Here is a 25,455-nt window from a genome sequence, read left to right as displayed (position 1 = left end):
TCTTTCCCCCTTTGCAAATCTGCCCGTCCTTGCAAAAGGATTCGGTCTGGACCAGTCTTTGATTTTTCGATAGAAAAGTGCAGAATTGCGGGCCCTTTCAAGGTGGCTCTTGGCTGCACGTGGGATGCTCTCAGTGCAGGGGTGTGAGGCTGAGTAAAGATTTCGTGCCAGGCCCTGCAAAGCAGCTCGGGGCTCCTTCCTGCTCCCCCTTGGCTCAGGTGCTGATTTTTTTACTGTTTTATGTCCTGCCTGCTGGGTTATAGCACCGCAGGACTTCATGCTTCTCCAGCAAACTCATCTTTTGACTAAGACAGCTCTTCCCAGCGAGGTGGCCAATGTGGCTAGCCTTCCAGCCACGGGGCCAGGTGCTGCCTCCGAATCCATCCCCCTGGACCCCTCGCTCTTCCAGGCAGGTTGCTATTGCACTTAGCTCAGAGCAATACCAGGCTTGCCATGTTGCAGGAGGTGAGGGGAGATGAGGCTTTCCCCAGGTGTTGCCCATCATCTGGTTGGAAAGGGGAGCACCTGACCTCCACGCAGGTCCAAGGCAGCAGTGCCAGGTGTAAAGCAAGGTGTGATTCAGCCCTACCCTGCTGCATGGGCAGCAGTAGCAGGCCCTCAATTATTAACAAGTGGGAATGGCAATTAAGGCTGGAGAAAGCCCAGCTGAGCGGACTCGAGGGCAAGGCAGCAATGAGATGAAATGATCCCTTTGTTGCTGAGTTCCCCTAGTCCTTGGGAAGTTAGCATTTTGTCTTCCATAACAAGGTACGCTCTGGTGAAGGTCCCAGCAGGTTTGCATTAAAGAGGCTTAACTGTAATTCCATTACTCCATCTGCGTACCAAAAGCCACTTGGAACCGGTCCGAGTTTTTCACGTTGCCACCGAGGAGAAAGTAATTTAGTCCCTGTTGTTTTGTTGCTCATCCTTCAAGTAATTTAGTACAGATGTGATGGAGCAGATCACCTCAACCTTCAGCCTAACCCCGGCGTCTAAAGAAAACAACAGAGAATCGCTGCCTAATTGATCAGCCATTATAACCCTTCAGCTAAAGGGGGGAGGGAAGTCCAAGCCAGCTGTTTTGCACAATAAGTCTCTGGTTTATTTTTTACAATAAAAGTGTAATGAAAGTTAAATTAACAGTGTAAAATATGTAACGGCTGGGACATAAAGGCTGCATACTAAATGATGGGGTTGGTTTCATTCTCTCGCTTTCTTTTTTATCCTCTTTTTACTCCTGAGGATTTAGTAATTTGCTTGTGATCATATAAAAGCAATGATGTTATGAATTTAGCGAGGATCCTGCTGGCAGGGATATTATAAGTGAATTGTGCTGCATTTGCAGCTGATTAAAATAAGAGATCAGCATTTTTCAAATGATCTTGGGGGAGGCGGGGGGGAAAAACCTGGGCGTGTGGCTGTCCCCTCCGCTGCCAACTTCTTTCTACACAAAACAGAAATAACAAGGGAAATCATGTCATTGGTGAGGTGCAAATTGTGATGTTCAGGAACAGCGTAGAGGGTGTTTGGATGGGAACGCTTGTATTCCCTCATTTCTTTCACGTAGATATATAGAGGTGGAAGGGTTAGCTCTACCATTTCTTACCTTCTTTTTTTTTTTTTTACAGGGCATCCTCCCTCAAGTAATAAACTTTTAACTGTATTTATAATTGACTAGCATCTTTAAACAAATGCAAACCGCAGCAGAAACCTTAATAGATACACCAGGTTTTGTTGAATGATGAAATTTATTTAGCATGCCATTAGCCAGGGAGCTTGAGGGTGGGGAAGGAAAGCTTTTCCTGTTTTATGGTGGCACTCATCCACACGTCAATTAGTGCACATTGTGTCAGCAATTCCACTGCAAAAACCCTACCTCCCGAGCTCGATCGCTGGCCTCAAACGTGGGCTGAGAGACGGCCGATGGACTCACACTGCAGAAACACCCATCTTTATTACCTTTGGCCGTACATTCGTGTGTGTGCGTGTGTAAGTGCATGCATGCATGCATGTATGGAGTATATCTTTACTGCTGAACATAAAGACATAGGACAATCAGGCCCTGATCCTGCAATCAGACCCCATGCAAGAAGTTGGGATAGGTGACTGATTCCAAGGAAAAGCCCTTTTTTTTCCTTCTTCCTGCCATACAGAGCAAATAACAGGGATGTTTCGTGTTTGCCAAGTTGTAAATCCCAAGCGCAGAGTGGTGTTTTCCCCAGAATTTGTGACAACCTGGTTTGCTGTCTCTGGGTAACACAATTGCCCGGGTCATCCCCCAGAAGTAAGTGATGCCTTCTCCATCCTTCAAGTTATGAATGCAGGCATGGTTTAGGGCAAGGTTGTGACCTGGTTCTTGGTTGTTTTTAGAAGTGGAGCAAGAGTATTTATGTGCCCTTTGCTGTGCATTTCCATATCTCTTCATGGTTTAGCTTTTGGTTTGTCTTTTTTTTTGCCCCGCTCCCCTTAGTTTTAATTTTGAATTTCCCAGCTGTTCCTTGTTTCTTAAATGTCTAATGTTCTCTAAAGGGATCTGCCCGTTTGCAAGCTCCATAGAGGGACAACACATATTATTCATTTCTTCCTACCCCTCAAACAACTCTCCTCCTAGCCAGACTCATCTACAAATGTGGCTTCCACTCTCCAACACTGGACACTTTTGTTCCCGGTACTATAATACCATCAATGGGATGGGAAAGACAGCTCAGGTGGGATTTAGTTGGATGTGGCAACAGAGGCCCAGAAATGCAAGCCAGGGCTAAGCTGCTAACCTAAAAAGGTCTTGGCACATAATATTGGCTTCTCAGTATCTGTTAATGAAACTCTTCATCCTGAATTTCTGCCTGTCAGCATCATCACTGATGGCTAAGATACCAGGTAACTCTTTGTCGTCTGCTTCCCACCCGTGGGTGCGCAAGGAGGAGGCATGGAGGTGGTAGTGAATGTATTTGGGGAGCATGCCCCCACTTGAGTAAAAGGGCTCCTTTTTTCCTGTGTCCCTCTTTGCCCCATGTTTTGTCTCTTCCTCACCATCCCAGTAACAAAATGTTGCTGATCTGAATAATTAAACTCAGAACTTCCTCCCATTTTCACGTTAGCTTAACTGTTCTTGGGGCAGCCCCTAATTCACCTAGAAGTCTACAAGCAGCTTTATTAAATAAAAAAATAAGGATCAACATGCAAGGATGAGCATTTCACCTGGCTCCCATAGCTGCATCCACACGGGAGTGATTGCCAAAGAATTGGCAAAATTTTCCACCGTCGTTAAGGGGACATTTCATAAGCCGGCCCTTTTGCATTTCTCTTTTGATGAACACGCGAGACCAGCCGATCGAAACGACCGCTGACATTTATTTAAACTGAAGGTCTGGGTCATGAGAAGCAGAAGCTCGATGGATTGCAGACGAGTCTTTTTTATCCCGCTCCTCTGCATCTTTCTGTCTCTTTCCCCCATTTCTCGACTCAGGTGTGGATGTATTTTCAGGCCGTTTCCAAAGCCTTTGCATTTGGGTTTGTTTCCGCCGCGGTTGTGATGCTAAACAATCGCTAGCCACTAGCATGGGACAGAACATTTTGTAGTGCTCAGACTATAGCCAGGACAGTCTGGTATTATAGGCACAAAGGCGCCCAGTTGTTATAAATTGATGCTCTGGACCACAGCTGTCTCAGGGATGCTCTTCTTTCTCTTATATCTATAATGTGCAACTTCGGGCCGCTGTCCCTTTGCCCACCATCCATTGCAGTCTTATCCGACATTCCCGCTGGGTGGAAACCCTCCCTGATTTATGCCTTGGTTAGGTCCCATCCCTGTTACTCTTTGCCCCTTGGAAAAAAAAAGGCGTGAAATGTAAGCAGGTGGCTCCACGAGTGGTGGCTGACCCCTGGAGCAGGGCTCCACACATCAGCATCTCAGCGGCGCTGTTGTGTTACGTGCTGGGGCGGTGCAACTCGCAGGCAGGCTCTGGGTTACAGGGGATGCAGTGGGAAGACCATAAAGCCCCCGTACAACAGTGTTGAAGCCCGGACTCAGAAAAGGATTAAGCATGGTAGAGGAAGACCAAGACACTTGCCGCCTCTGCCTAGAGGTCCACCTTCTGGAGTCAGGCATTTAGGGGACAACCTCAGCTTTCACTTAAAAAAGAATAAGTCAGTGTCCAGGCCTCGGGGTTGTGGGGAAATGTTTAGAAACCTTAACTGAAGGGAACAGATGTAGGCGAATCTGCCTGTGTCTGCAGAGAGCCTGAAGCAGAAGCTCTGAGTGATGTGAATTGCCTTGCGAGTCTCAGACCTGGGCTGTGAGGTGCAAGGACACCCAACAATGCCCCTTTAAAATATCCGGAGTGGTTGTATTGGTATTTGCTTTGGGGCAGATCCTCAGCTGGGATCAATGGGGTTGGAGCCATGAGCATGGAGCTCTCATGAGCTAAAAGACCCAATTCAGATGAGAAATCCTGGCTTTGGCGTGCCCCTGTCAACCCTCTCTTGGTTCTTCCCACCCCTGATCTCCTGGCAAGGGGCTTTGCACCTTGGAAATCCTCCGATTCTCACCTTATAGAGTCATAGAAAATGAGGGTGGGAAGGGACCTTGGGAGGTCACATCTAGTGCAACCCCCTGCTCCAAGCAGGACCAGCCCCAACTCCATCATCCCAGCCAAAGCTTTGTCTAGTTGGGTCTTAGACACCTCCAAGGATGGAGAGTCCACAAACTCCCTGGGTGACCTGCTCCAATGTTTTGCTAACCTCCTAGTGAGAACATTTTTCCTAATATCCAACCTCAGCTTTCCTTGCTGCAACTTGAGCCCATTGCTCCTTCTGTCATCTGCCACCGCTGAGAAAACCACCTTCTAACTCTCTGCACTTCCCTGCAATCAGGTGTCCAGTTCCAGGTTGTGTCGGGCTGGGACACATCAGCGGCAAATATGCTTCGCACCGCAGTGCGTCGGGATGCCCACTCGCAGCCCGCAGGCAGAAGGAAGGATCTCTCAATGGTTCGTCGTTCTCCTGGAAATCACTGAAGAATGAGGGGCCTACTTGTCCAACCCCGGGCTGCGACGGCTCGGGCCATGCCAATGGAAGCTTCCTCACTCACAGAAGGTAATAACCAGGCGCATGGCAGGGAAATCTGTGTTGTTGCGTTGCCTCGGTGTTTTCTTTCCTTCCCATCCTGCATGGAGCAGGTGGGCTGAAAGTGTTCAGTCTTTCCAGGAACCAAAAGAAGCCAAAAATTCATACTTATGGCCTTGGTTCTCGACCAGTTGCCTGTCAACTGGAAAAGCATCTTCTCCAGAAAAAATGTGCAGCCCTTTTGCTTGGAAATGGTGAAATCCAACTGGGGGCAGGTCATGAAAAAAGACTGTTCGATGATGTTAAATCAATGTGTCAGGGCAGAGTTTTAATACTGAGAAATGGCTTTTTAAGACAGTTATCCAGCAGTCTTGTTATGCCCATTCCATTAAGACTTTGGCATTCCCTAATCTTTTCTCATTGAAAACAGCTCTTGATGTCACAAATGAGGGTTTTAGTAGCATTATTCATAAAGCGACTTCCCCTTTTAACGTGCACTGGAGAATGCTTTTAGAAGCTATTATAGTACAACTCGCCTAAATGGTGTGAACTTCTGGTGGGTCCATAAACAACTATAGATAACAGAGCATTTGTGAAACCTATTTTTACTTGCCTTTTAGTTTGTCAGGGTGTCCAAGAGCTACTTTTGCTGGGAAGAAAGGAAAACTCTCAGGGGATGAAATTCTCAACACTAAATTCAAGACCAGCGATGGTAAGGGTCTTGTCTGCAGTCATCTTCTCTCACAGATGTATTGATAAACTAAATATTGTTTATGTGTTCAATCCATGCTGTATTATTATTATTATCATATGATGAATTCAGTGAGTCTCAATACCAATTCTTTTGTCAAATGTTCTTGTTATCAGTTAAACGAAGTAGTAAAATAATAGCTTTCGACCAGCCATTGATCCTTTGGGTGCCACTTCTAGCACTTGTCCTCAACTTGAGTAGTACTTTCTCATACAAGTAATGCTGTTGACCTCAGGCAAACTACCTGTAAAGACAAGGCTGACAAAACCTTATTTGATGCATAATTTGACACACAATTTATTTAGCAAATAACAGGAACATTTGGTATATCCGTTATGGACTAACTAACATTTTCCTGTCTCCGATAATTATACAACTTTCCCACCAATGTGTAACTTTTGTTTTGCTCTTGTAGTAACCCTACCTCTCCATCAAATAATCCCTCCCACACACTGATTGCCTCTTTGCACATCTGCCAGATTTAGAGCTGTACTGAGCTATGCATATGCATCATGCTGAGCTCTTATTTTCATTAACTGTCCCGTCGTTAGCAGGCGCTCATCAATATACGTAAATTCACCCATGCTATTATTTCTCTTTCCACCCATGTTTTTATCTGATTAAAAGTGGAGATTTACCCCAATTCGGGGAGCGGGGGTTGTTTTCATACCTATGTCAAAATTACAGAGATCATTTTCCTAAAATATAATTTATAAAATAACTTGCCAAGCCTCATTTGAGTTATTTTCTTCACAGGTTAGAAGGGTTCTTGGGTTTGCTACAAATTTGACTCTTCAATACCTTACCAGGGGCATATATGATGAATGATATTTGTTATGAATTAAATCCCTCTTTGTTTTTAAACACACCAATCCTTATTTTTGAGACTCTACACCCAACAGAAGTGGCAAGCAGAGAGCTTCAACAAATAATTACCACCTATCGGCTGCTAGCCAACTGTCCGGTCTGACTATTCATTCTCTAGCTATGCACCTGGTTGTCCCAACCTTGTGGTATCTTTGCTGTTTTCTGAGTAGATTATTGAAAGCGGGGAGTGGGGTGGGGAAAAGTGTCAAATGATAAATCATGAGCTTCTATAGAGTGTTTTCAGATTTAAAAAGTCAAAATTCATGAACATGTCAAGAATTCACTGACATTTCCATGAAATCCTTGCAGATTTTTCTCATACTGATTCCCAAAAATACTTATGAGGCGGAAGTTGAGTGGTGGTATATTTTGGGGTGGTTTTTTTTTTTTTTCATTTTAACATCTAACTAAGCTCAACTATTATATTAAACTAATTCTGGGTTTGGTTTTTTGTGGGGGAGGATCTGGATGCAACGAATTTCTGCACTGGTTTAGAAATTGCTTCATTTTCTGCCCCATGCATTTTCTCACCAATGCACACGCTTGGTACATCAGTCAGCGCTGCAGGATTTGTGGTAGACCCCAGTTGAGATGGCCTATTCTTTGGCTGCGGATCTGTACATGCGATGCTATGGAATTTGTAAAACCATCTGTGCACTCACGCTGGTTGTGGTATGAGGAAGAGTATGAACCGTATCAGAACTGAGGAGTCTACAAACAAGAAAGGGGTCCCAAAACCAGTGCCTTGTGCTCACCAGGAAAGCCTGGACTGCCATTACCATTTCCTCTTCTGTGGGCCTGTCTACACGTGCATTTACGCCAGCTTAAATTTATTTTGCAGTAAGCAGGAATAGGCTGGCGTCTACATGTGCAGGCATTAAAGCACATTAATGCTGCATGTGGACTGACTTGGGACTAAAGTTAGTCCCAAATCAGTCCCCACATACAGTGTTACTGCACAGTAAGGCGTTACTGTGCAATAACTAACCGGGTGTAAATTTGCTATCGGCATGATGCAGGTATCTAATTTACACTCACGTCAGTGCAAGTCACCATGCTTATTGCACAGTCCAGGTGCACACGTGTAGGCGTGCACCTGTACTGCACAGTCATTGCAGTTACTGCACAGTAATTGCGCACGTGTAGACGCACCCTAGGACTCTAAGCAGACCGTGACTGACTGCAGCTCCTCTCTTGCAGTTCTAGAGAACGATGAAGAAATTAAGCAGTTGAACAAGGAGATCAGCGAACTGAACGAGTCCAACTCTGAGATGGAAGCAGCCATGGTGAAACTGCAGTCGCAGGTTTGTGTGCGTCCACTTTTACCAAGCTCTGAGCCGTAGGGCTTTAGCCCAAAATGACTGGAGGTCCTGGGGAAGCTGGAGAGGGGGAAGTGAAGGGAGAATCCTCGGTTGACCCTTCAGAGCAGATTTAAAAAGCAGTGCGACATGACTCCAGCAGCAGGCAGAATCTCCCTCCATTGTCTTCTGCGGGATCCCCGAGCGTGTAAATAATTCACACGTTGCTGAGTTTTTGGTTGGAGCCATGTGAAAGCCTGAAGAAGGGTGACTGCACCCGAAAGCTTGCTAAGAACTTTTTCCCAACTACTCAGTTGATCGAATAAAATATATCATATTTACTCAAAGCACTGGCAATGCATAGGGGGTGCACGTGCGTGCATTTGCACCCCCTGGAAACACCAGCCATGAAGCTGGAAGTGCCAGAGGAAGTGCGTTCTGGTTTTGCCACTGGTGATTTCGGGCTTAGCGATCAGCTGCTGGAGGACCCCTGGTCAATGATCGGCTGCTGGGGACCCCCCCGGTCGATGATCTGGTGCCCCCCCCAGACTCGGGAAGCACCAGTTGCCCATGACCCAAAGAACCTTGCCCAAATAATTCACAGTAATGTCTCTTAGCTCCATGGGAACAGAAGGAACGATTCTCCTACATCAGTAACCCTGCGGGGTCAAGATAACCCATCAGAAGACTTCAGAGAGCACTGTAGGACTGACTGGGAAATGGTTTTTCTTATAAGACTTGCCATTTTTAAAATCAAAATGTTGACTTTTCATCACAAACCGAAACTTTTCAGATGAAAACTGACCAAAAATAGCTTTTCAGTTTTCTGCTGGAAGAGCCAAACCTTCTTCTGGGCAGCTGATGCTTTCAAGGAGAGCATGCATTGATTTAAAAACCCATCTTTCATCAAAAAAAAAAAATAGGGCTGGCCAAACATTTTCTGTCTGAAGTAGTGCACATCAGAAAGGGGAGCGAGGTTGAAGGAGCAGGTTCATAGCAAAGCTGTGCGTCTTGCCTTGCAGATATCCACCATGGAGAAAAACCTCAAGAACATAGAGGAGGAAAACAAAATCATCGAGGAACAAAACGAAGCCCTGTTCTTGGAGCTCTCAGGGTTGAGCCAGGCTCTCATCCAAAGTCTTGCCAATATTCGCCTTCCACACATGGTAAGGAGCTTTTCGGGCGTTTGATCCCAATCGCTGTGATCAGATGAGCAATATAAAACCCATTTTTTGATGGCACTCACAATCAGGAGAAATGCCTAGCGATCACCTTCTCTCTCTACACACACATCTGTCTTTCATAACATCAGGACCGTTATCATATCTCTGAAGCGTATATTGTATTTCCCTTTTGCTGTCATTCTCCGCTGATCTCCCCTTGCATCTATTGTTCTGTCTCATTACATCCAGTAGTTAAATCAGAAAATAGGAACTTTATCAAGGCCACACAGTGCCTTTTAGACCACGATAGCACAAGCGGAGATCAGGAGGGATTAGATTTCAACGTCAGGGAGATCATACAGCTCCTATTATAAGGCAGGTAGCTTCAATTCAGTTTTGAATAGCTGGCAGCCACAGAATAGCATGCTTAAAGAGCATGTATTTTGTTTAATTTAACAAGGTCTAACAGCACACAGCATGTTGCCATAGTATTACTGCAAAATGAAAAGACTACATTAAAATAGGAAAACCGGAAGGGGCTTTTAATTACCGTCTCTCTACTCCCAGAAACTTAATTACTATTGTTTAAACCAGGGGTGTGTTCATGTGCATGTGTCCATTCATGCATGCGTGTACGTGTGCTGGGGGCAGAGACAAAAGCTGTCCACTTGCAGATCCTGTGGACTTCCCAGATTTCATCCAGGTTTGTATTTAAATTTGAGCTGGCTGAATAATACTAATTGCTCTTCAGACAATTTCTTTGATGAGTATTTTTGGCAGCATTTGCTGAGCTCTCCTGAGTACCTGACGGGGTATGAGATTTGTGACAGGAGAGGGGACTTCAAACAAACCATCCGGCAAATATATATGTTTTTTAAAGGCTTCAACCAGCTCCAATTCAAATAATGCCCAGCAGAATTGCACATTCGTCATATTCCAGTTCTTTTCTCTCCCTCCGCTTTGCATTTCACCTGCTCTCTTTATCGAGGGGTTAAGAGGGTTACCTTCCCCGCTCAACATCTGTATCAAAGGGATGCCAGAGCGTGAGACCGGGACTTGGGAGGCTGGGATCCTGATTCTGCCCCCCATCCACCCTGTAATCTCCAGGCAGTCACTTGGCCTCTCTGTGTCTCTCTCCATCCAACTACTGTTTGTCTTGTTTGTGCAAGGCCTGCAAAGGCTTATGCCTGGTTTTAATTTTAGCACTCTTAATTATCCACCATCAGCTGTTGCATCTCGAGATGGGCAGGAGATGTGGGGTTTCAGGCCCACTGGGGATGAGGTGTATGTACAGCTCCTGGCACAACGAGGCTGTGATCTTGCCTGATGTTATCCAGCTCCACATCATGCTGAATACTAGCAGATACGCATCTCAAGGCGCTAACAGACATTGCCTTTATCCCTAGATAAATCATTTTATCCTAGGACAGAGTGCAATCATGCAGACATCGGTGTTCGCTGTCCCAGGATAAATCCTAAAAAAGTTTCCCAGCTAAGAGGTGGTAACGGTTTATCCCAGGATATTGCAAAGTACAACTGTACAGTTATCCCAGGACTGTGTCACTGAATCAATGGCAGAAAAGCGGTACTGAATTCAGCTACTTGCTAAACCCTGATGAGAAGGGTCATGTGTGTGCATGCCAATCCTGCATGATTTCTGTTCTGCAACAAACACAGGCTCAACTTACCAATGCAACGTCTGTTCCCAGCCTCAGCCCACCCCACAAATATCAGGCTTTTTTTTTCCTCCCGTCCCCCGTTATTAACAATAGCATTTGTTTTGTTTTGTTTTGTTTTTGTCGGATCCAGGAGCCAATCAGCGAACAGAACTTTGACGCATACGTTAATACCCTTACTGACATGTATACCAATCAGGAGTGCTACCAGAACCCTGAGAACAAGGACCTGCTAGAAAGCATTAAGCAGGCTGTCAAGGGCATCCAGGTTTAATGCCATGGGACAAAATACACACACCTACACCCGCACACACATGCATACACACACAGACACGCACGCACGCACGCACCCACATGCAAAGAGACTGTACGAAGATGGAACTTTCTCTCCGAGTATTCAGGTTTAGCAAGTTGTGCAACTTGTTTGATGAATGAAAAAAAAAAAAAAAAAAAAAAAAAAGGACCAAAATTGAACCAAGAGGCCATTTACAAGAAGCAGAACTGAACTGAACTCAAAATGTTATCCTTTACTTGGACCTTCTTGCAGAAGAACGGGATTTTTCTCCCCGTTCCATGGGGTAGGTGAGGATCAAAGACGAGAGGGTTAAATTGGCTGCGGGGCATGGTAGCTTGCGAAGAACAAGCCCTTTCCTGAGTTGCCATGTGTTGCTGGTGAGGAAGAAGGCGCTGTTGCAGAGTTCATCTGAGCGTTAAACCGGTTAGAGGAACGGGGCTTGTCTGATTCGAGGCTGGCTTAAACCCTCCTGCTGTCTGTGGTCGTATGTCCAGATCACCTACTCGCACACGAATTATGTTATATGTTATTATACCTGCGAAGCCGGAGCTGCCGGCTACCTGTAAATCTGAACCTCTGCTGGGCCTCCCACCCCTTGATATTCAGACACGCACTGGGTGTGGGACCTCTTAAGTATTATAAAGTAGCTTATTTTTATTTTCTGAAAGAAATCTGAAGAGCAGTTCTGGATCTCCAGTGGAAAGCGCATTGAAAAAAAAAATAGGTTCTCAGGGAAGCTTTTGGAGTTTGCAACTACAGTATTCCTTTGTCTGTCTTAAATATGAGAATAGGTATTATGAATAGACCGATACCAGATATTTCATACAGAAGATTTCTAAATGTGTCATGGTCCAGTATATATGAGTTTTTGGAAGTCTATTAGCTGACAGTTCTGTTTCTTTTCGTTATTGTGGTCATCCTTGCAGTGGTGCAGTACTGCCAGTGGAAAGATCATAACGTGAACAAACAAGAAATGATATTAATTGATGGCCAGCAAAGTGCTTATCTACCGTGAACCGTGGCTGATTTCTTACAGATGTCTACGTGGCAATGGGTTTTCCTTTTGGTTGGATTTTGCTTTTTCTGCATTTTTTTCTTTCCTGCAATGTGTCATTCCACACACACACACACACACACACACACACACATGTGCACACACACACACACACAGGCATACACACACACAAAGCGTTTGGGTATTGGGTATCCTTCCAAAGAAGTCTTTTTTAAGCAGTTCAGTACACGAAGGCCCACTGTGCACTTAAAAGAATTACAACGCCATGAATGTCTTTGCACCTCTTCCCTCCCAGTGGCCAACGTGGTAGGGCACGGCAATTAAGGTAATTTTGAAAAGGTGGAGAGGATGAAAGAGGTACTAATCTATCCCAGCACCATACAGATCTTTAGCTCAGCTCATTCAAGCATTGACTCTCATTTGGACCTTTATATCAGCCTGGTGATAACACTTCTGGAGGTGATAGAGGTGAAAGCCCCTTAGAATTTGAGTGTTGGATGCACAACCCGCCTACTTTCGATATCATTTCCACTGAGGTAGGGAGGTTGGAGGGGATTTTGCCGACCAAGATTAAAGCGAAGAATATGGTCTTATGACGAGCCCAGTCCTGCAAATGTTAAAGGTACGATCCAAAGTCCAGAGAAGTCAATGGAAAGATGTCCATTGATTCCAGTGGACGTTGGATAAAGCTTGTAAGGACATGAGCAGTTTTACTGCTATAGAGTAGCCCCTTTCAAGTCAAAAGGGAAGTTCATGTGAGGAAATGTATTTACAGACTTAAGTGTTTGCAGGATCAGACCCTATGAGTTCACTTATTTTTAGAACCCATTCCAAGTGCAAATTTTTTTTTTTTAAAAGAGGAAAAAGATTAATTTGATGTGTTAAAAACACAATGTTCTTAACATGTAAATAGAATCCAAATTGATTGTGACTGCAATTCAGTTAGTATTTAAAAGTAGAGAAATTGCACTTCCTGGAAGAGAAAACGGGGGGAAAAAAAAGTAGTTAGTTTAATTATCCTGTATATTATTTAATTTTGGCAAGATGTATGTAATTTATATCCACAACACCTTATGTTAACTTTTTTGCTATTTATTTAACTTTTTTATTTATTAATTTTATACTTATTTTAAACTGGACACCGCACCATGGGGGGGGGGGGGAAATATTAAAAAGCAGCAAAAAATAAAAAAGCAACACCTTTTGACCATAAAGATGATATTCCAAAAAAAAAAAAAAAAAGAGGAGGAAAAAAAACCCTTATCTACAACTCCTACTTGTAATTTTGATGCAACCGAGTTATTTTTTATATATTTTGTTATTTATTCTTTTAACAATGGGAATTTTTTTAAAGATATTTTATAACTGAAGCGTTTTGATAATTTTTTGGGTTTTTTTTGAGGGGGGGGACAAATGGGGGAAAGAGACGTTTTTGTTCTTTTGTTCTTTTCCTTTTTTTTTCACTCATTGTTTCAGGCACTGATAACAGGAAATGAAAATTCTGTATTTATTATTTATTTAATATTTAAGTCAAAATGAACTGTGCTCTTGTTGTATATTTATTTTGTCGTTTGTGTGTCGATTATGTGATGACTGAGTACTTGTTTATGTGAAGGAATACTGTTCATATTTAAATAATAAAGAGTCACATTGAAAGTTATAGCAGGCTACATGTTATTCTGTGACAAATGAATACTGTGATCTACTTTCCTCAGGAAATGTATTCTGCAAAGAGGACTTCCTTTATGTATCTGCAGGATTCTTTCATAATAAAAACCCAGTTCTGTTTGTGATTTTAGTTCCCATGGTCTTTCTTCAAGATACGGCTGGTATCCCTGACATTGTCATATTGCTTTCTTCCAATGTATGGAGAAACCCCCAATTCAACATGTGTGATGTAAGCCCTCTGCATCCGGTCCCCCGAATGCAGGAGTCTGTTATGACTCCCAGCTAGAGGCATTCGGCTCAGATTTTCAAAGGTATTTAGGTATCAAAAGATTCAGACCGTAATCAAGCATGTAAGATTCCCGACGCCCTGTTGAAATCAAGTATTGCCTTAGTGTAATGCTTATTAAGAGTGCAGCTTATTGCAACTGTGTCACTTCTATAGGGTTAATGGTTTCAGTGCAGTGAGCTGAAGCCAAGTCATTACAGTTGCTTGTTAACAGGGAGGTAGATACAAAAAAATAATGGGCATCGAAGCTGCCTTAAGGGAACAGCATGCATCACAAGAAAAAGCATGTATTTAGCCCGTTGTGAAAGAGCCCTGTTACAAGAATAAGGGCACTGCAGTTTTAACTTGTCCTTCCAGCTAGGTTTTTTTTGACTGGACATGAAGAAACAGTGTATGGGATGTTGTAATTCCTCAGTTGGACTAGGGTTTAGGTTTTAGCCGTGTTGGTCTAAGGACATAGGCAGACAAGGTTCCTTGGGTGAATTTGATATCTTTTATTAGACCAACCCAAATGGTTGGAGAATAGTTATTAAGCAAGCTTTCGGGTTCAAAAACCCTTCGTCAGGCTAAGGAAGCTTCAGCAGTTGGTGTGTGCTCTTCCTGGGTGGAACTAGTATACGTTTAGGCTCCCGTCTCCCAAGGGAATAATTCAGTTGCAAACCTGAAGTTCACTTTCCTCAAAGATCCCCTAGTATTCGATCAAAACGTGCTGTCACAGCAGTTGATCTTCCCCCAAGGAAACTCAGGGCCCATCAAAGTCAAGGCCAGGACTCTCACTGCTGTCAGCGGGCACTGGAGTATGCCCTCATGCATTAGCCCATCCACACAGAGAAAGCAAACGGGGGTGTCCAGATCTTCAGGATGTAAGTAGCTGATATCGCGCCCAAAGTTATTGGTATGGAGCAATTTGTTTGAAAGAGTAAAGCAACTTATGGGCATGAGAGCTAGCATGATTGGGCCCTAACTGACATGTGGATTTTATGTTTAAGGAAAATGCATGGATGACTCTGGAGGTCTTGATTTTATTAAGGCAGGAACACCCCAGAATTCTTCATAATGTTCCCCAATACCGCCTGGGTCTTCAAACCCGCGTGTACCTGGCAAACTTACTGCCCCAGGCCGTGCCCTCAAACACACCATACAAGCTACCTCCTAACTCAGAAATGGTATAGCCATGTTGTCATAGCAATGTGGGCAGGCTCATTAGCATGGGAGCTGGCTAATTGGCCCTGCCACTCAGCAGTGCAAGCCCACTAGAAGTGCCACACAGATACACCTACACTTGCTTCCCGTTTAGAAGGCAGCCCATACGGAGCAGAATGATATGTTTGGGTACGTCTACATGTGCCTTAATGCAAATTACAAGCACGTGTCTACAAGTGCACATCTTAAATGCACATTAAAATGGCGAAATTAGGCTAATGAGGCCTACATTTGATACCTGCAAATGCAGGTATCAAATTAAGTTGTGATTAGTTAAAGCCCATTAACACACATATAGACGTGACCCAGTACTAACTTTAGTGCCAGGTCTGCCCAGCCACTAGGGGCACATGACAGGCCTGTAGGGGCTTGGCACTAACTTCAGTGCCAAGTCCCTGCATGTGTAGACACCTGCCAAAAATCGCTTAATGCGCATTAAATTTAGTCGCAGTTAAATGCATGTGTAGATGCACACATTGAGGGTCAAGCTTAGGTGGTGTGTCTTCATGGTGACCTGAGCTAGCTTTCTCTCAGTGATGTGACTAAGAAAGCTCACAAACAGAGGATCAGAGAATGTTTGCAGAGGGACAAAGCAAGAGGAAGAAACTCCAGGGTACTGTAAAGTACTGGAGTATGGGGTGCAGAGCTAATGTTGGTGCCGGCACTTTCCGAGAGGACCCTGGCCAGAGAGCCTGGGGCTAGTAGGAGGAAAGCCATTTGACTGTTCTTTCAGCAGGCGTGGATGACTACAGACCTTGGAGAAGAAATAGGTGTTGCTTGAACTGGCAGAGATTAAGGAAGAAGTTACTGATTTGGGGAGAAAATTCTTCAGCAATGCCTGAATTTGGAGAAGGGCGGAGGATTGTTTTGGACTCTGAAAGGGGAAGAGTCTTACTGGATTTGACTGAAAAGCTACATCCCAAATACTCAACACAAACCTGGGAAGGAAACCATCCTAGGACGTGGTTGTTTCTCCCTATTGGACACAGGTGAGCTACTTATGCAACACTGAAAAGCTGATTCCCTGATCCTTCATTTTGGTGATCCACGACAAGCCACAGAGAGCCATACAAACATCCCAAATTCCTGTGAACAAAGGTAAATATCTCCTTGGGTTTCTGAATAAACCTTGCTGGTTCTTCTCTGATGTTAATCTCGAGAGGTTGGAGGAGGTTTGTTTTAAAGCACTTCTTCATTTGCTTACGATTTGGTGTCCTCACAGACTGTCTTAATGGGAAAACTAAGCTTTTCATGGGCAAAATGTTTTGTAATTATGGCTGTCAAGTCTTTTAGGCTTCTGGGACTGGAAACATCGACTGGAGAATTGTTAACATGTATAATTCTCTTTAAAAGTAACTGGAATAATGTGCATGTTTGGGAGTTTTGTAGCATTGCAAGAGATGAAAAAAATGTTATTTTAGGTGAGTTAAACCTTTGCAATTTCTTGCTTTATCCTCCCCCTATCCTGAAGGCCTTAAAGGTCATGGGAATCAAAATTGAAGTTTTATCCTTTATGTGCAGGGGCCTAGGGTATTTGGATCATTAGCAGAGCAATTATTCTCCAAAGCCTGCATTTCAGTGAAATAGGTATTAAATAAAGCAACAACAAAAAGTTATAATAGTTGGAGCAACCATGCCCGTTATTCTTTGTTTTCAGATTTTTGTCATAATCGCCCTTGCTCCCAGAGGTTTCTCTACCAAAATAAAGGTAGACAGCTCCTCAGATGTCAAGTAGAAGAACAAGAACAAGCAAAAAAAGAGTTTAGGCCACCTTGTTTGTGATGAATATATACTATAGACCCAAATATAGATATATCTATATAGATTGACATAGAAATGTATATGTATATATATCTATATATGTATGTATATGCGTGTGTATGTGTGTATGTATATATATGTATGTATGTATATGTATATATAGGCACGTATATATTTGGGTCTGTAGTATCACAGAACAAGGGTGCCTAAACTTTTTTATATATACTTGTTACATGGCCTAAACTTTTATTTATTTATTTGCTTATTTATTTATATAGATGTAGGTATAGATATACGTATAGATACATCTTTTGGGTTCGTAGTGTAGAAAGGAAAGACAATAAATAAATAATTGTAATTAAAAATTCTTGTTCAGAGGGCCTCAAACAAGGCTGTCATTTTTGTGACTGCTCGTTTCCTTCTGCAATGGAAAATTAAAATTTGTCTCCATAAAAGTTCTAATCCTGCTTCTGCTGAAGTCAGAGGAGAAGCTCCCATTGACTTCAATGGACCAGGATTTCAAACACGCATTTAAACATGCAAATGCAACTCATTTATTGTATTGATTTAACCCGAAATCCACTGGAATGACTGGTAAAACTCCCAGTAAGTTCAAAGTGAAGAGCGTTAGACCAAGAGAGAGTGACTTTCCCACCACCCTTACCCCCAAATCCTATTCTTAGACTCCATTTTTTGTGCATGAAAGGTTTGTAGAAAATATTATGCTCCCTGTTTGTCAGGCTTCTTCTAAAGCAAAGCAAGCAAAATGCAATCAAGGCCACTTTAATTCCGGATAAGTATCCACGCATGTTTAATGCAACCTAATCCACTTTAAAGCCACCTTGCCTTAAATCAGATGAACAGTCCTGAGCGTCTGGGTGGAGAACAGGGCAGGGAATAGGAATGAACCCCACCGTCACCCTTGACTAAATTGCAGCTGCGGCACAGGGAGTTTGGCAGAGAAACGCAAGGTGAAACGATCATTTTGGAGAGGAAACGTATTGCCAAACTCGGAGGGGATTCCCTTCATGCCTTTTTTCTGAAGTGTTTGCTCCCCGGGCTGGGGTTGGTCTGGAAGAGAAACAGGTATCGATGAAAGCGGCAGGAATAAGGCAGACAAGGAAATAAAATAAATGACGACTCCTTGAAAAATGCTGGAGACGAGGCAGTCAGCACTAAAGGAAACTTCATCCTCTGTGTCGGGTGCTCGTAGTTGAATGAGCTTCTAGACAGGGTATTCAAATAGCCTCATGGGCCAGGATTAGCTGAACCTGCCTGAGGTTTAGAAAGGGATCCAGGGGAGGAAAACAAGAGCCCTTGCAGGGAGGCTTGGCCATGCCATCAGTGCTGTGTCAAACTCTTGGTACTGCTTTTCTCTAGGTTTCTGGCACAGCTGCTTTGGCCGGATCCACTTCCCAAAATCTCTGCTTTGGGTGTTGTCAGGTTTGAGGTGCACATTGTGCGGCTGCTTCTCTTTCCTCCCCTGCTCCCGCACCCCTTGGCAGACACATTACAGAGATGTCAGATCCATTTAAAAGTGAAAGGCACGGGCTGATAAGGCCCATTGAACCCGAGGCCTGCAGTCTCTCGCAATCAATGAACGACAAAGGGATAGGGAGAGTTATCGGGAGCCGTTAAACAACGCAGCGCCGACTGTCAGAGATACTAGAGAGGATTTGATGCAGCGCCTCTACGGTGACCCCGTACTTGTGTGCAAGGGTAGCAAATCTTCCAGTTTTGAGGGCTTAGCATCACAGACAGCTTGGACTGGGCAGCGTTGTCTTGTGCTTGGCTTGTCAGCCCCGGAAAGTTTGCTCATGTATAGCCAGTCGGGAAGCAAAAGTCCCTCAGGGATGGGTTATGAGCTAAAATTGGATGTTCAAGAGGAATCTGAGCGGGCGTCCCAAGCTCCTAGCCCAGCCGGAGAGGGGGACACAACGAGAGGTAAGATGCACCGCTCTCCAAAAGGCCTCAGGTGCAATCGTTGGAGCAGGCTGCGTGAAGCTATGTGAAAGAAAACTGGGTTTTCTGCAAAGCAGGGTCCCCAAAAAATCCTTTCCCTCTGTCGTGCCACTTGCTATAACTCATCTGTGAGTTGTCGGGTGCATAGATCTAGCCTCGTTTCTTCCAAAAACATCAACAGAAATCCCCAGAGGAGCAAAGGCAGTTGGGTCAAGGGCGCAGGATACCATCTTACCGGAGCAGCGGGCCTGACGTGATAATGGCCATGTTGGTTAACCTTGAGGGCTCTGCAGAGGAGGGGAAAAACCCAAGCTCTTGAGCTATAATGTCTGCCTCTTTGGCGTACCCATGCTGCGCCGGCGTTGGGCACAGAGCTCCCGTGTCCAGCCATTCCTTGCAGTACTTTGGTTTGGGTGCATATACGTGGCGGGGACCAGTTTCTGCACAGTTGTGCGGGGCAAAGTCAATCAACACAAAGCTGCTGCACTGCCTTTCCGCCAACGAGGCAGCGGTCTCTAATCGAGATGTCTAAAACAGGCTTAGCCCTCTGATGATCCCTGGACTGTAGCAACGAGGCACGCTCTTGAATGCCGATGTCTCCTGAGAAAAGACCTCTGTGGAGCACTTCCGCGTGAGGCATTGATGGGACCTGGGGGCGGCTGAGCTGCAAGGACCGGACTTATCGGGTTTTAATTGCGTCAATAAAGGGTGGTGTGTTTCAAAAAGTAGCATCTAATTGTTCATGCAAATTGGCTGGGTGGGGTTTTTTTTTGTTTTTTTTTTAAAGGGCATATAATTGTTTTAGGGTTTGGGTTTTTTTGGGTTTTTTTTAGATAGACTTTGCACTGCCAAGCAGTTTATTGTGCCAGTATTTGATTATGATGATAGAGCTAATAGACATGCTAGCTTGTCCTTTCTTAACGAATTGGCTCTGCTGCATAATAGAATGGTTAGATTTGTGTTAAATGGCAGCTTTGGGAGCCATCACTGTGAGATGTTATCTTCTCTGAACTGGCTTCCTTTATCACTGGGAAGGGAATTGAATTGGTTTAAGATGGTACACTGGAAGTTTATAGGTGTGCTTAGGAGAGCTCTTATGCCTTCCCCAACACGCTTAGGACGTGAGAGCAGAAAGGCAGCGCTGAGAGTGGATCTTTTGCTGCAAGGATGCGATGGAAAAGGTGCGTGTCAGCAAACGGGGGCTCCGGCACACATCAATAAACCATTAACCATCAACATCGTTAGATGGAGGAGCAAATGGAGGCAGCTAATTGTTAAAAGGCAATGATGAGTGAACGCCCCTCCACTCTCCTGCCAAACTGGTATGCTCCATTTGTCAATATTTACTCAGCTGCTCCCAGCCCGAGCATTTTTCACCGGATGTGATGGGCTTCTGGAGGTGCCTTCCAAGTGCTATCAAATGAGATTTTCTTCCACCTCTGGGGAGTGTTTTTGTTGTTGCTTTCCGCCGGTCCCTCAGCTGAGCTTTTCAGAAAACTCACAGGAAAGCTGCCAGGCTTTCAATAACGCCCCTAGTTGTGGCTCAACCCCATGCCCATCAGATGGCGGTCCACTTCACAGGCCTTGCTACCTTGGCCTCTGCACAGACCTGATGTGCCACTGAAAAACACACCCCAGCCACTTGCTCCCACCCCGTCTGTGCCCAAATCCTGTAGAGGAGACAATGCAGCTGAGTACAGGACACAGGACCGACTCCAGGTCTTTCTTCCAGGGGTGCAATCCAGCTCTTGCTCTGTTCTCGATCTTGCTCTCGGGGTTTTGCATTGACTCGGCATGCGCTCTGGCCTTGGGGATCGCTATCGCTGCCTGCCCTTTGGGATCCCAAGATAGAAGAGATGTCCTCTGGCAGGATGAATATAGGAAGCCTCCCCGCACTGTGAAACAGGAGTAACCAGCCTCATGGAGAAGCTGCCGAATCAGCTGTTTCCTACGCTGCGTCTTTCAAGAGGCGCCTTCAGCACAATGCTTGCAAGAAGGAGCTTGAACCGCTTAACACCTTCTACGCAGCTAAGTGCTGTTTCTTCTGCTTCCATTCAATCACAGGGAAACAGGTTAAATGCCCCTGGAGTCTGTCCAGATTGCAAAGCAGGATCAATAGCAGAAGGTGGTGTATAACAAGTTCAATAACTCCTGACTCATAAAGGGAAGTAGCAGATACAACTCCATAAATGCAGGAAACAGATTATGCAGGCGTTTACATCCAACGATGTCACAGCTTTGACTCTTCTGCTTGTCTTGCATGTCATTTTTTTTCCCCCCCGGCGTGGCTTAGGATGGCTCTACATGACATACATTACTCGTGCCTGGCTGAGATGCGTTGTTCCCTGATGGAGATAATGGTGAAACACGCACCAAGCCTACAGACAGTCTCGCTCACATATTGCAGCGCAGCTGCAGATTGTAGCGGTCAGAAGGAAAGAATACTAATCAGAGGAGCCTGTCCATAGTGAGTATCTAAAAAAAAGGCTTGTTTTCTGAAGTCCTGATTAGGATCCTAAAAGCTTCCCCAATAACTGATCACAGCAGGGACCATGCTAATATCCATGTTCCTTTTCCAGAAAATGCGATGCCTCCCCCCGCTCCCCTCCCCTGGAGGCATCGCAGAAGAAGTTGCGACAAGACTTTTCAGAACAGCAGCCAGCCAGAAAGGCGACGAGTGAATTCCTCTTGATCTCCTGGTTCGTACTGGTCTGTGTTGATTGTGGAACAGATGTTCTGAGAAATCGGAGAGCATTAACAAAGATTTCTGCATTCATCTCTACAGCTGTTTGGATTGGTATCACACACAAAGGACTGCATCCTCATTAAATTGCTCAGAATGTCACCATGTGGACAGCAGAAATTTGGTTGTGTTTTATTTTGATAAGCAGCGGGCTAATGTATTCAGCAGCTAAGAGGAGTGTGATGGGGTGACAGATGGGAGCTGGACTCCAGTCTTCATGGGAAAGGCACTTCCCAGTAGGGGAGCAGTAAGTTTTCCCACCTAATCTTCTGTAACCTTCAGGCTGCTAACCACAGCAAGAGCCCAAGCAATGGTAGTTATTAAATTAATGACTCCATCCCCCTGCCAGTAATAAATATTTTACAGTTCTCTCTCTCCACCCCGTAGACTGCTCGAGACAGACTAGACTGTTTATTAATCTAGCTTCTAGATTTATGTTATTTAATTGCTTAACATGCTCACTGTGGACTGGCCAGATTATTAAATGTCTATGTCTGGTATGGATTGCAACAGCAAATGGTAAAATATGGAGGTCCTGGTTCTTTGTTCCTTGGGACTCCAGTAGGATTGGGATCACCTATATCTCGTGCACTGAGCTCAGTCAAATCACGGTGATGTCAGCCCCGTGGAAATGGATGAAGAATGAAGGCCAAATCTCTCTGAGGTTGAAATAAAATGATGTCACAGTTGCATCACAGCTCTAAAGGTTGGGACTGTGATAATATCTTGCTTCCTATTGATATTACTGAAAATGGTTCGAAACCTGGCTTCTCTAGTGCTAGGATGGATGCTCAGTCTATCAGCAGGCAGAGAAGGAAAAAGCCACTGGATGTGACAAGAAGTGTCTGTAGGGTGGCATAGCAGCAAGCCCTTCTGGCAAGTCCTGCAAGTCCCTTTCTAGAGAGTAGCAGGCAGGGTGCAAGAATGAAGTGCAAAAACAAAGCATGAGACAAGGATGTGAATGAACCAGCAGAGGCCAAGTCCTCCGATGCAGCCAGTGCTAGACCTAGAAGAGATGGCTTCGAGTAGCTGAGGCAGCTGCACGTTTCACTTGCTGGAACAGCCCCTGGGATATGCTATGATGAGGACCCAGAAGACTTGGCATCCCCAGGAAGGGAATAGGCACGCCTGCAGCTGTTTTGGGCCGCTTCAGTGATGCCAAGCAGCTGGGTGCAGCCTAGATCCTGGCTCAGGTGCAATCCTTCCTGTTGAGCATGGCTAAGCAGAGCTAGGTGGGACATGCCGTGCTGCTTCTCAGTCAATCTCACTGGGGTTCAGCCGGGTTTTGTTCTGCATTGCAGCAATCCACGTCCTACACCAGTGTCATATAAACACCAGGGAAATGCGGATACAACCTGCAGGGTTTTTGGTTGTCGCTGGGTTGGTCTAAGGACATAGGCAGGCGAGGTTCTTTGGGTAGATGTGATATCTTTTATTAGACCAAATGAGTAGTGGGACCTTTTTTTGCAACTACAGGCAGTCCTCGACTTACACCGTTTCGAGTTACAACGTTTCGCACTTACGTTTATACATTGACGCACTTACAACGTTTATACATTGACATAAAGTTGATTATACATCAACTTTATGACTTATGATTATACATGACTTATGATTATACATCAATTTTATGACTTTACAAGGCTTGATCTGATGCGATGCCACGCCAGCGAACAAGTTCGCTGCATCGCTCATCTCCCTGGAGAACATCTGTCCAAACTGCCTTGGACATTTTCTTGAAGAAAGCAGACAAGAGTCCAGAAAAACCTGCAGCTAGGACTGCTGAGAAGACTCCAGGTAAGAGCCCTTCAAAAAGTCCAACCAAGAGCCCTTCAAAAAGTCCAGCAAAGTCACCTCAAAGAAGTCCTTCCAAATCCATATGATTGCTATTTACAATATAAATACATCAATGTAGAAACATTACTCATCTATAATTGATCAAGTACAAAATTCTGGGGCATTTTTGGTGAAAATAGGGTATCAGGCCTTGGTTCAGGAACCGATCCCACATTTATAGCATTGTTTCTTATAAGAAAATTGGTTCCGAGTTACAACGCTTCGACTTAAGACGGGGTTTTCAGGAACCAATTGTGTTGTAAGTCCGAGGACCGCCTGTACTCAGTTGGTCTAATAAAAGATATCACATCTACCCAAAGAACTTCGCCTGCCTACACAACCTGCAAGGACACAGCTAATGATCAGGGCCTCATACCACAGTCATAGTGCCTTTAATTTTATGCTACCATGCAGGTGTTGTTTACTTACTGGCATTTATGATATAGTCTATATTTATTATATATTATTTAGCATCTTGCCTATTCAATATTCTATAATTATTACATGCTATTTAATCACTGTATGTATTATGTTTCTTATTTCTTTGATTTTCCATTTCTTATTTCGAGGTGCTTTTTCAATAAGCCAAAAACATATAAATGCGTCAAAAGAACAGGTTAACCTCAGATTTTGTCAGAAATAATAGCACCCCACCACACACACACACTCCCATAGCATTTTTTGCCCATAAAAAAAGCTGAATTTTACCGACTTGTTTGCCAAGATTCATATTTTCTCTCCTCCGCCCCCATTCAACACTCCCAACTTTTAATTCAAAGTGGAATCCTGACAATGCAAAGTGTTAATAGAATTAGTCTTCTGATACAAACTGTTCATCAGGGCTTGTTAGCTCAATAGTTGATGCCATAATCTTATCAGAACCACCTAAAAGTGTATTAATCAAGAATGGCTGAACTGCCTGCTTGGATCTCAGAAGTGTAATTAAAGTCCAAATAAAAATGGGAACTCATTTTGAGGAAAGAATAGAATAATGCAAAACTAACCAAAAGCCACTCAGCCAAATCATCAGTTCCTTTCCCAGGCATTTTAAATAGAGTTTTGTCGGAGCCAGGCTTGAGTTAAACCTGAGACAGGCTTTCAAACTGCTTTCTCTGCATGACCCGGAGCGAGGAGTGGAATTACTTGTGTGTGTCAGGATCACTCCCATAAGTAATGCAGGGCGGACTGGACTCCAGTTTATACGGGCTAAGGGCCAGATGCTCAGCCAGTGCACAACCTAAGGATCGGGACCTATATTTAAAGGAACAGCACCACTCCACAGGTAAGAGAATACCGCTCTTACAACGTGTGTTGCACAGCTTGTGGGTTTGCATTTGTTCACCCCTCTCCTACTCTGTACCCCAGGTTTTGGCCTTTGTTTAACCATGATTTCAGTCTTTGAGGAATCTACATTTAAATACTGGCTTATTGTGATTGCTGCTTACCATGCTAATCCGTACCAATGGGTGGGTGGGTTCCTCCATCACTTTGTCCCATCAGCCTTTTGTGGGGTATTGATAACTCACTTGTTTATGGGACAGGGATTCTCTCCTTCATGTTTGCATGCTGTCTAGCACAGTGGATCCTGGTCCATATTGAAGTCCTCCTGGCACTGTATTAATACAAATAACAACACAATAGTTCACGCATGAATCATGTTGGGAGGGAGGTTTATCCTAACATCCAGGGACTATGGTTTATACACCTGCACCTGTAGGGCCTCAGTACCTACCACACTGCACCTTGTCTAGACACTTACTTATCCCTCTAAGAAATGGGTATAATATGATACCAAAGCTGAAGAGTTTTTCCCAAGTGCAAATGGTGATAGTCAGTGCAATGCAGCAGAGGATCGACTCTATACAGT

The 25,455-nt window shown here is 44.4% G+C and overlaps 1 protein-coding gene across 1 annotated transcript in view; it reads left to right on the top strand.

The window, feature by feature from the left end:
* Window positions 1–11,164, top strand: part of MYT1 (myelin transcription factor 1) — a 60,665-nt gene extending 49,501 nt beyond the window's left edge. Inside the window, exons 17-21 of the mRNA XM_014519001.2 lie at window positions 4,873–5,094; window positions 5,685–5,776; window positions 7,883–7,986; window positions 9,003–9,146; window positions 10,953–11,164. Coding sequence (XP_014374487.1) covers window positions 4,873–5,094; window positions 5,685–5,776; window positions 7,883–7,986; window positions 9,003–9,146; window positions 10,953–11,093 — 703 coding nt within the window. The 3' untranslated portion in view covers window positions 11,094–11,164. The remainder of the gene's footprint in view (window positions 1–4,872; window positions 5,095–5,684; window positions 5,777–7,882; window positions 7,987–9,002; window positions 9,147–10,952) is intronic.
* The last annotated feature ends 14,291 nt before the right edge of the window (window positions 11,165–25,455 follow it).

This window comes from Alligator sinensis, unplaced genomic scaffold (assembly GCF_000455745.1).
Source record: "Alligator sinensis unplaced genomic scaffold, ASM45574v1 scaffold752_1, whole genome shotgun sequence".
NCBI lineage: Eukaryota > Metazoa > Chordata > Crocodylia > Alligatoridae > Alligator > Alligator sinensis.
The sequence above is the reverse complement of the archived record's forward strand: the minus strand, read 5'-3'. Positions and strand labels throughout refer to the sequence as shown.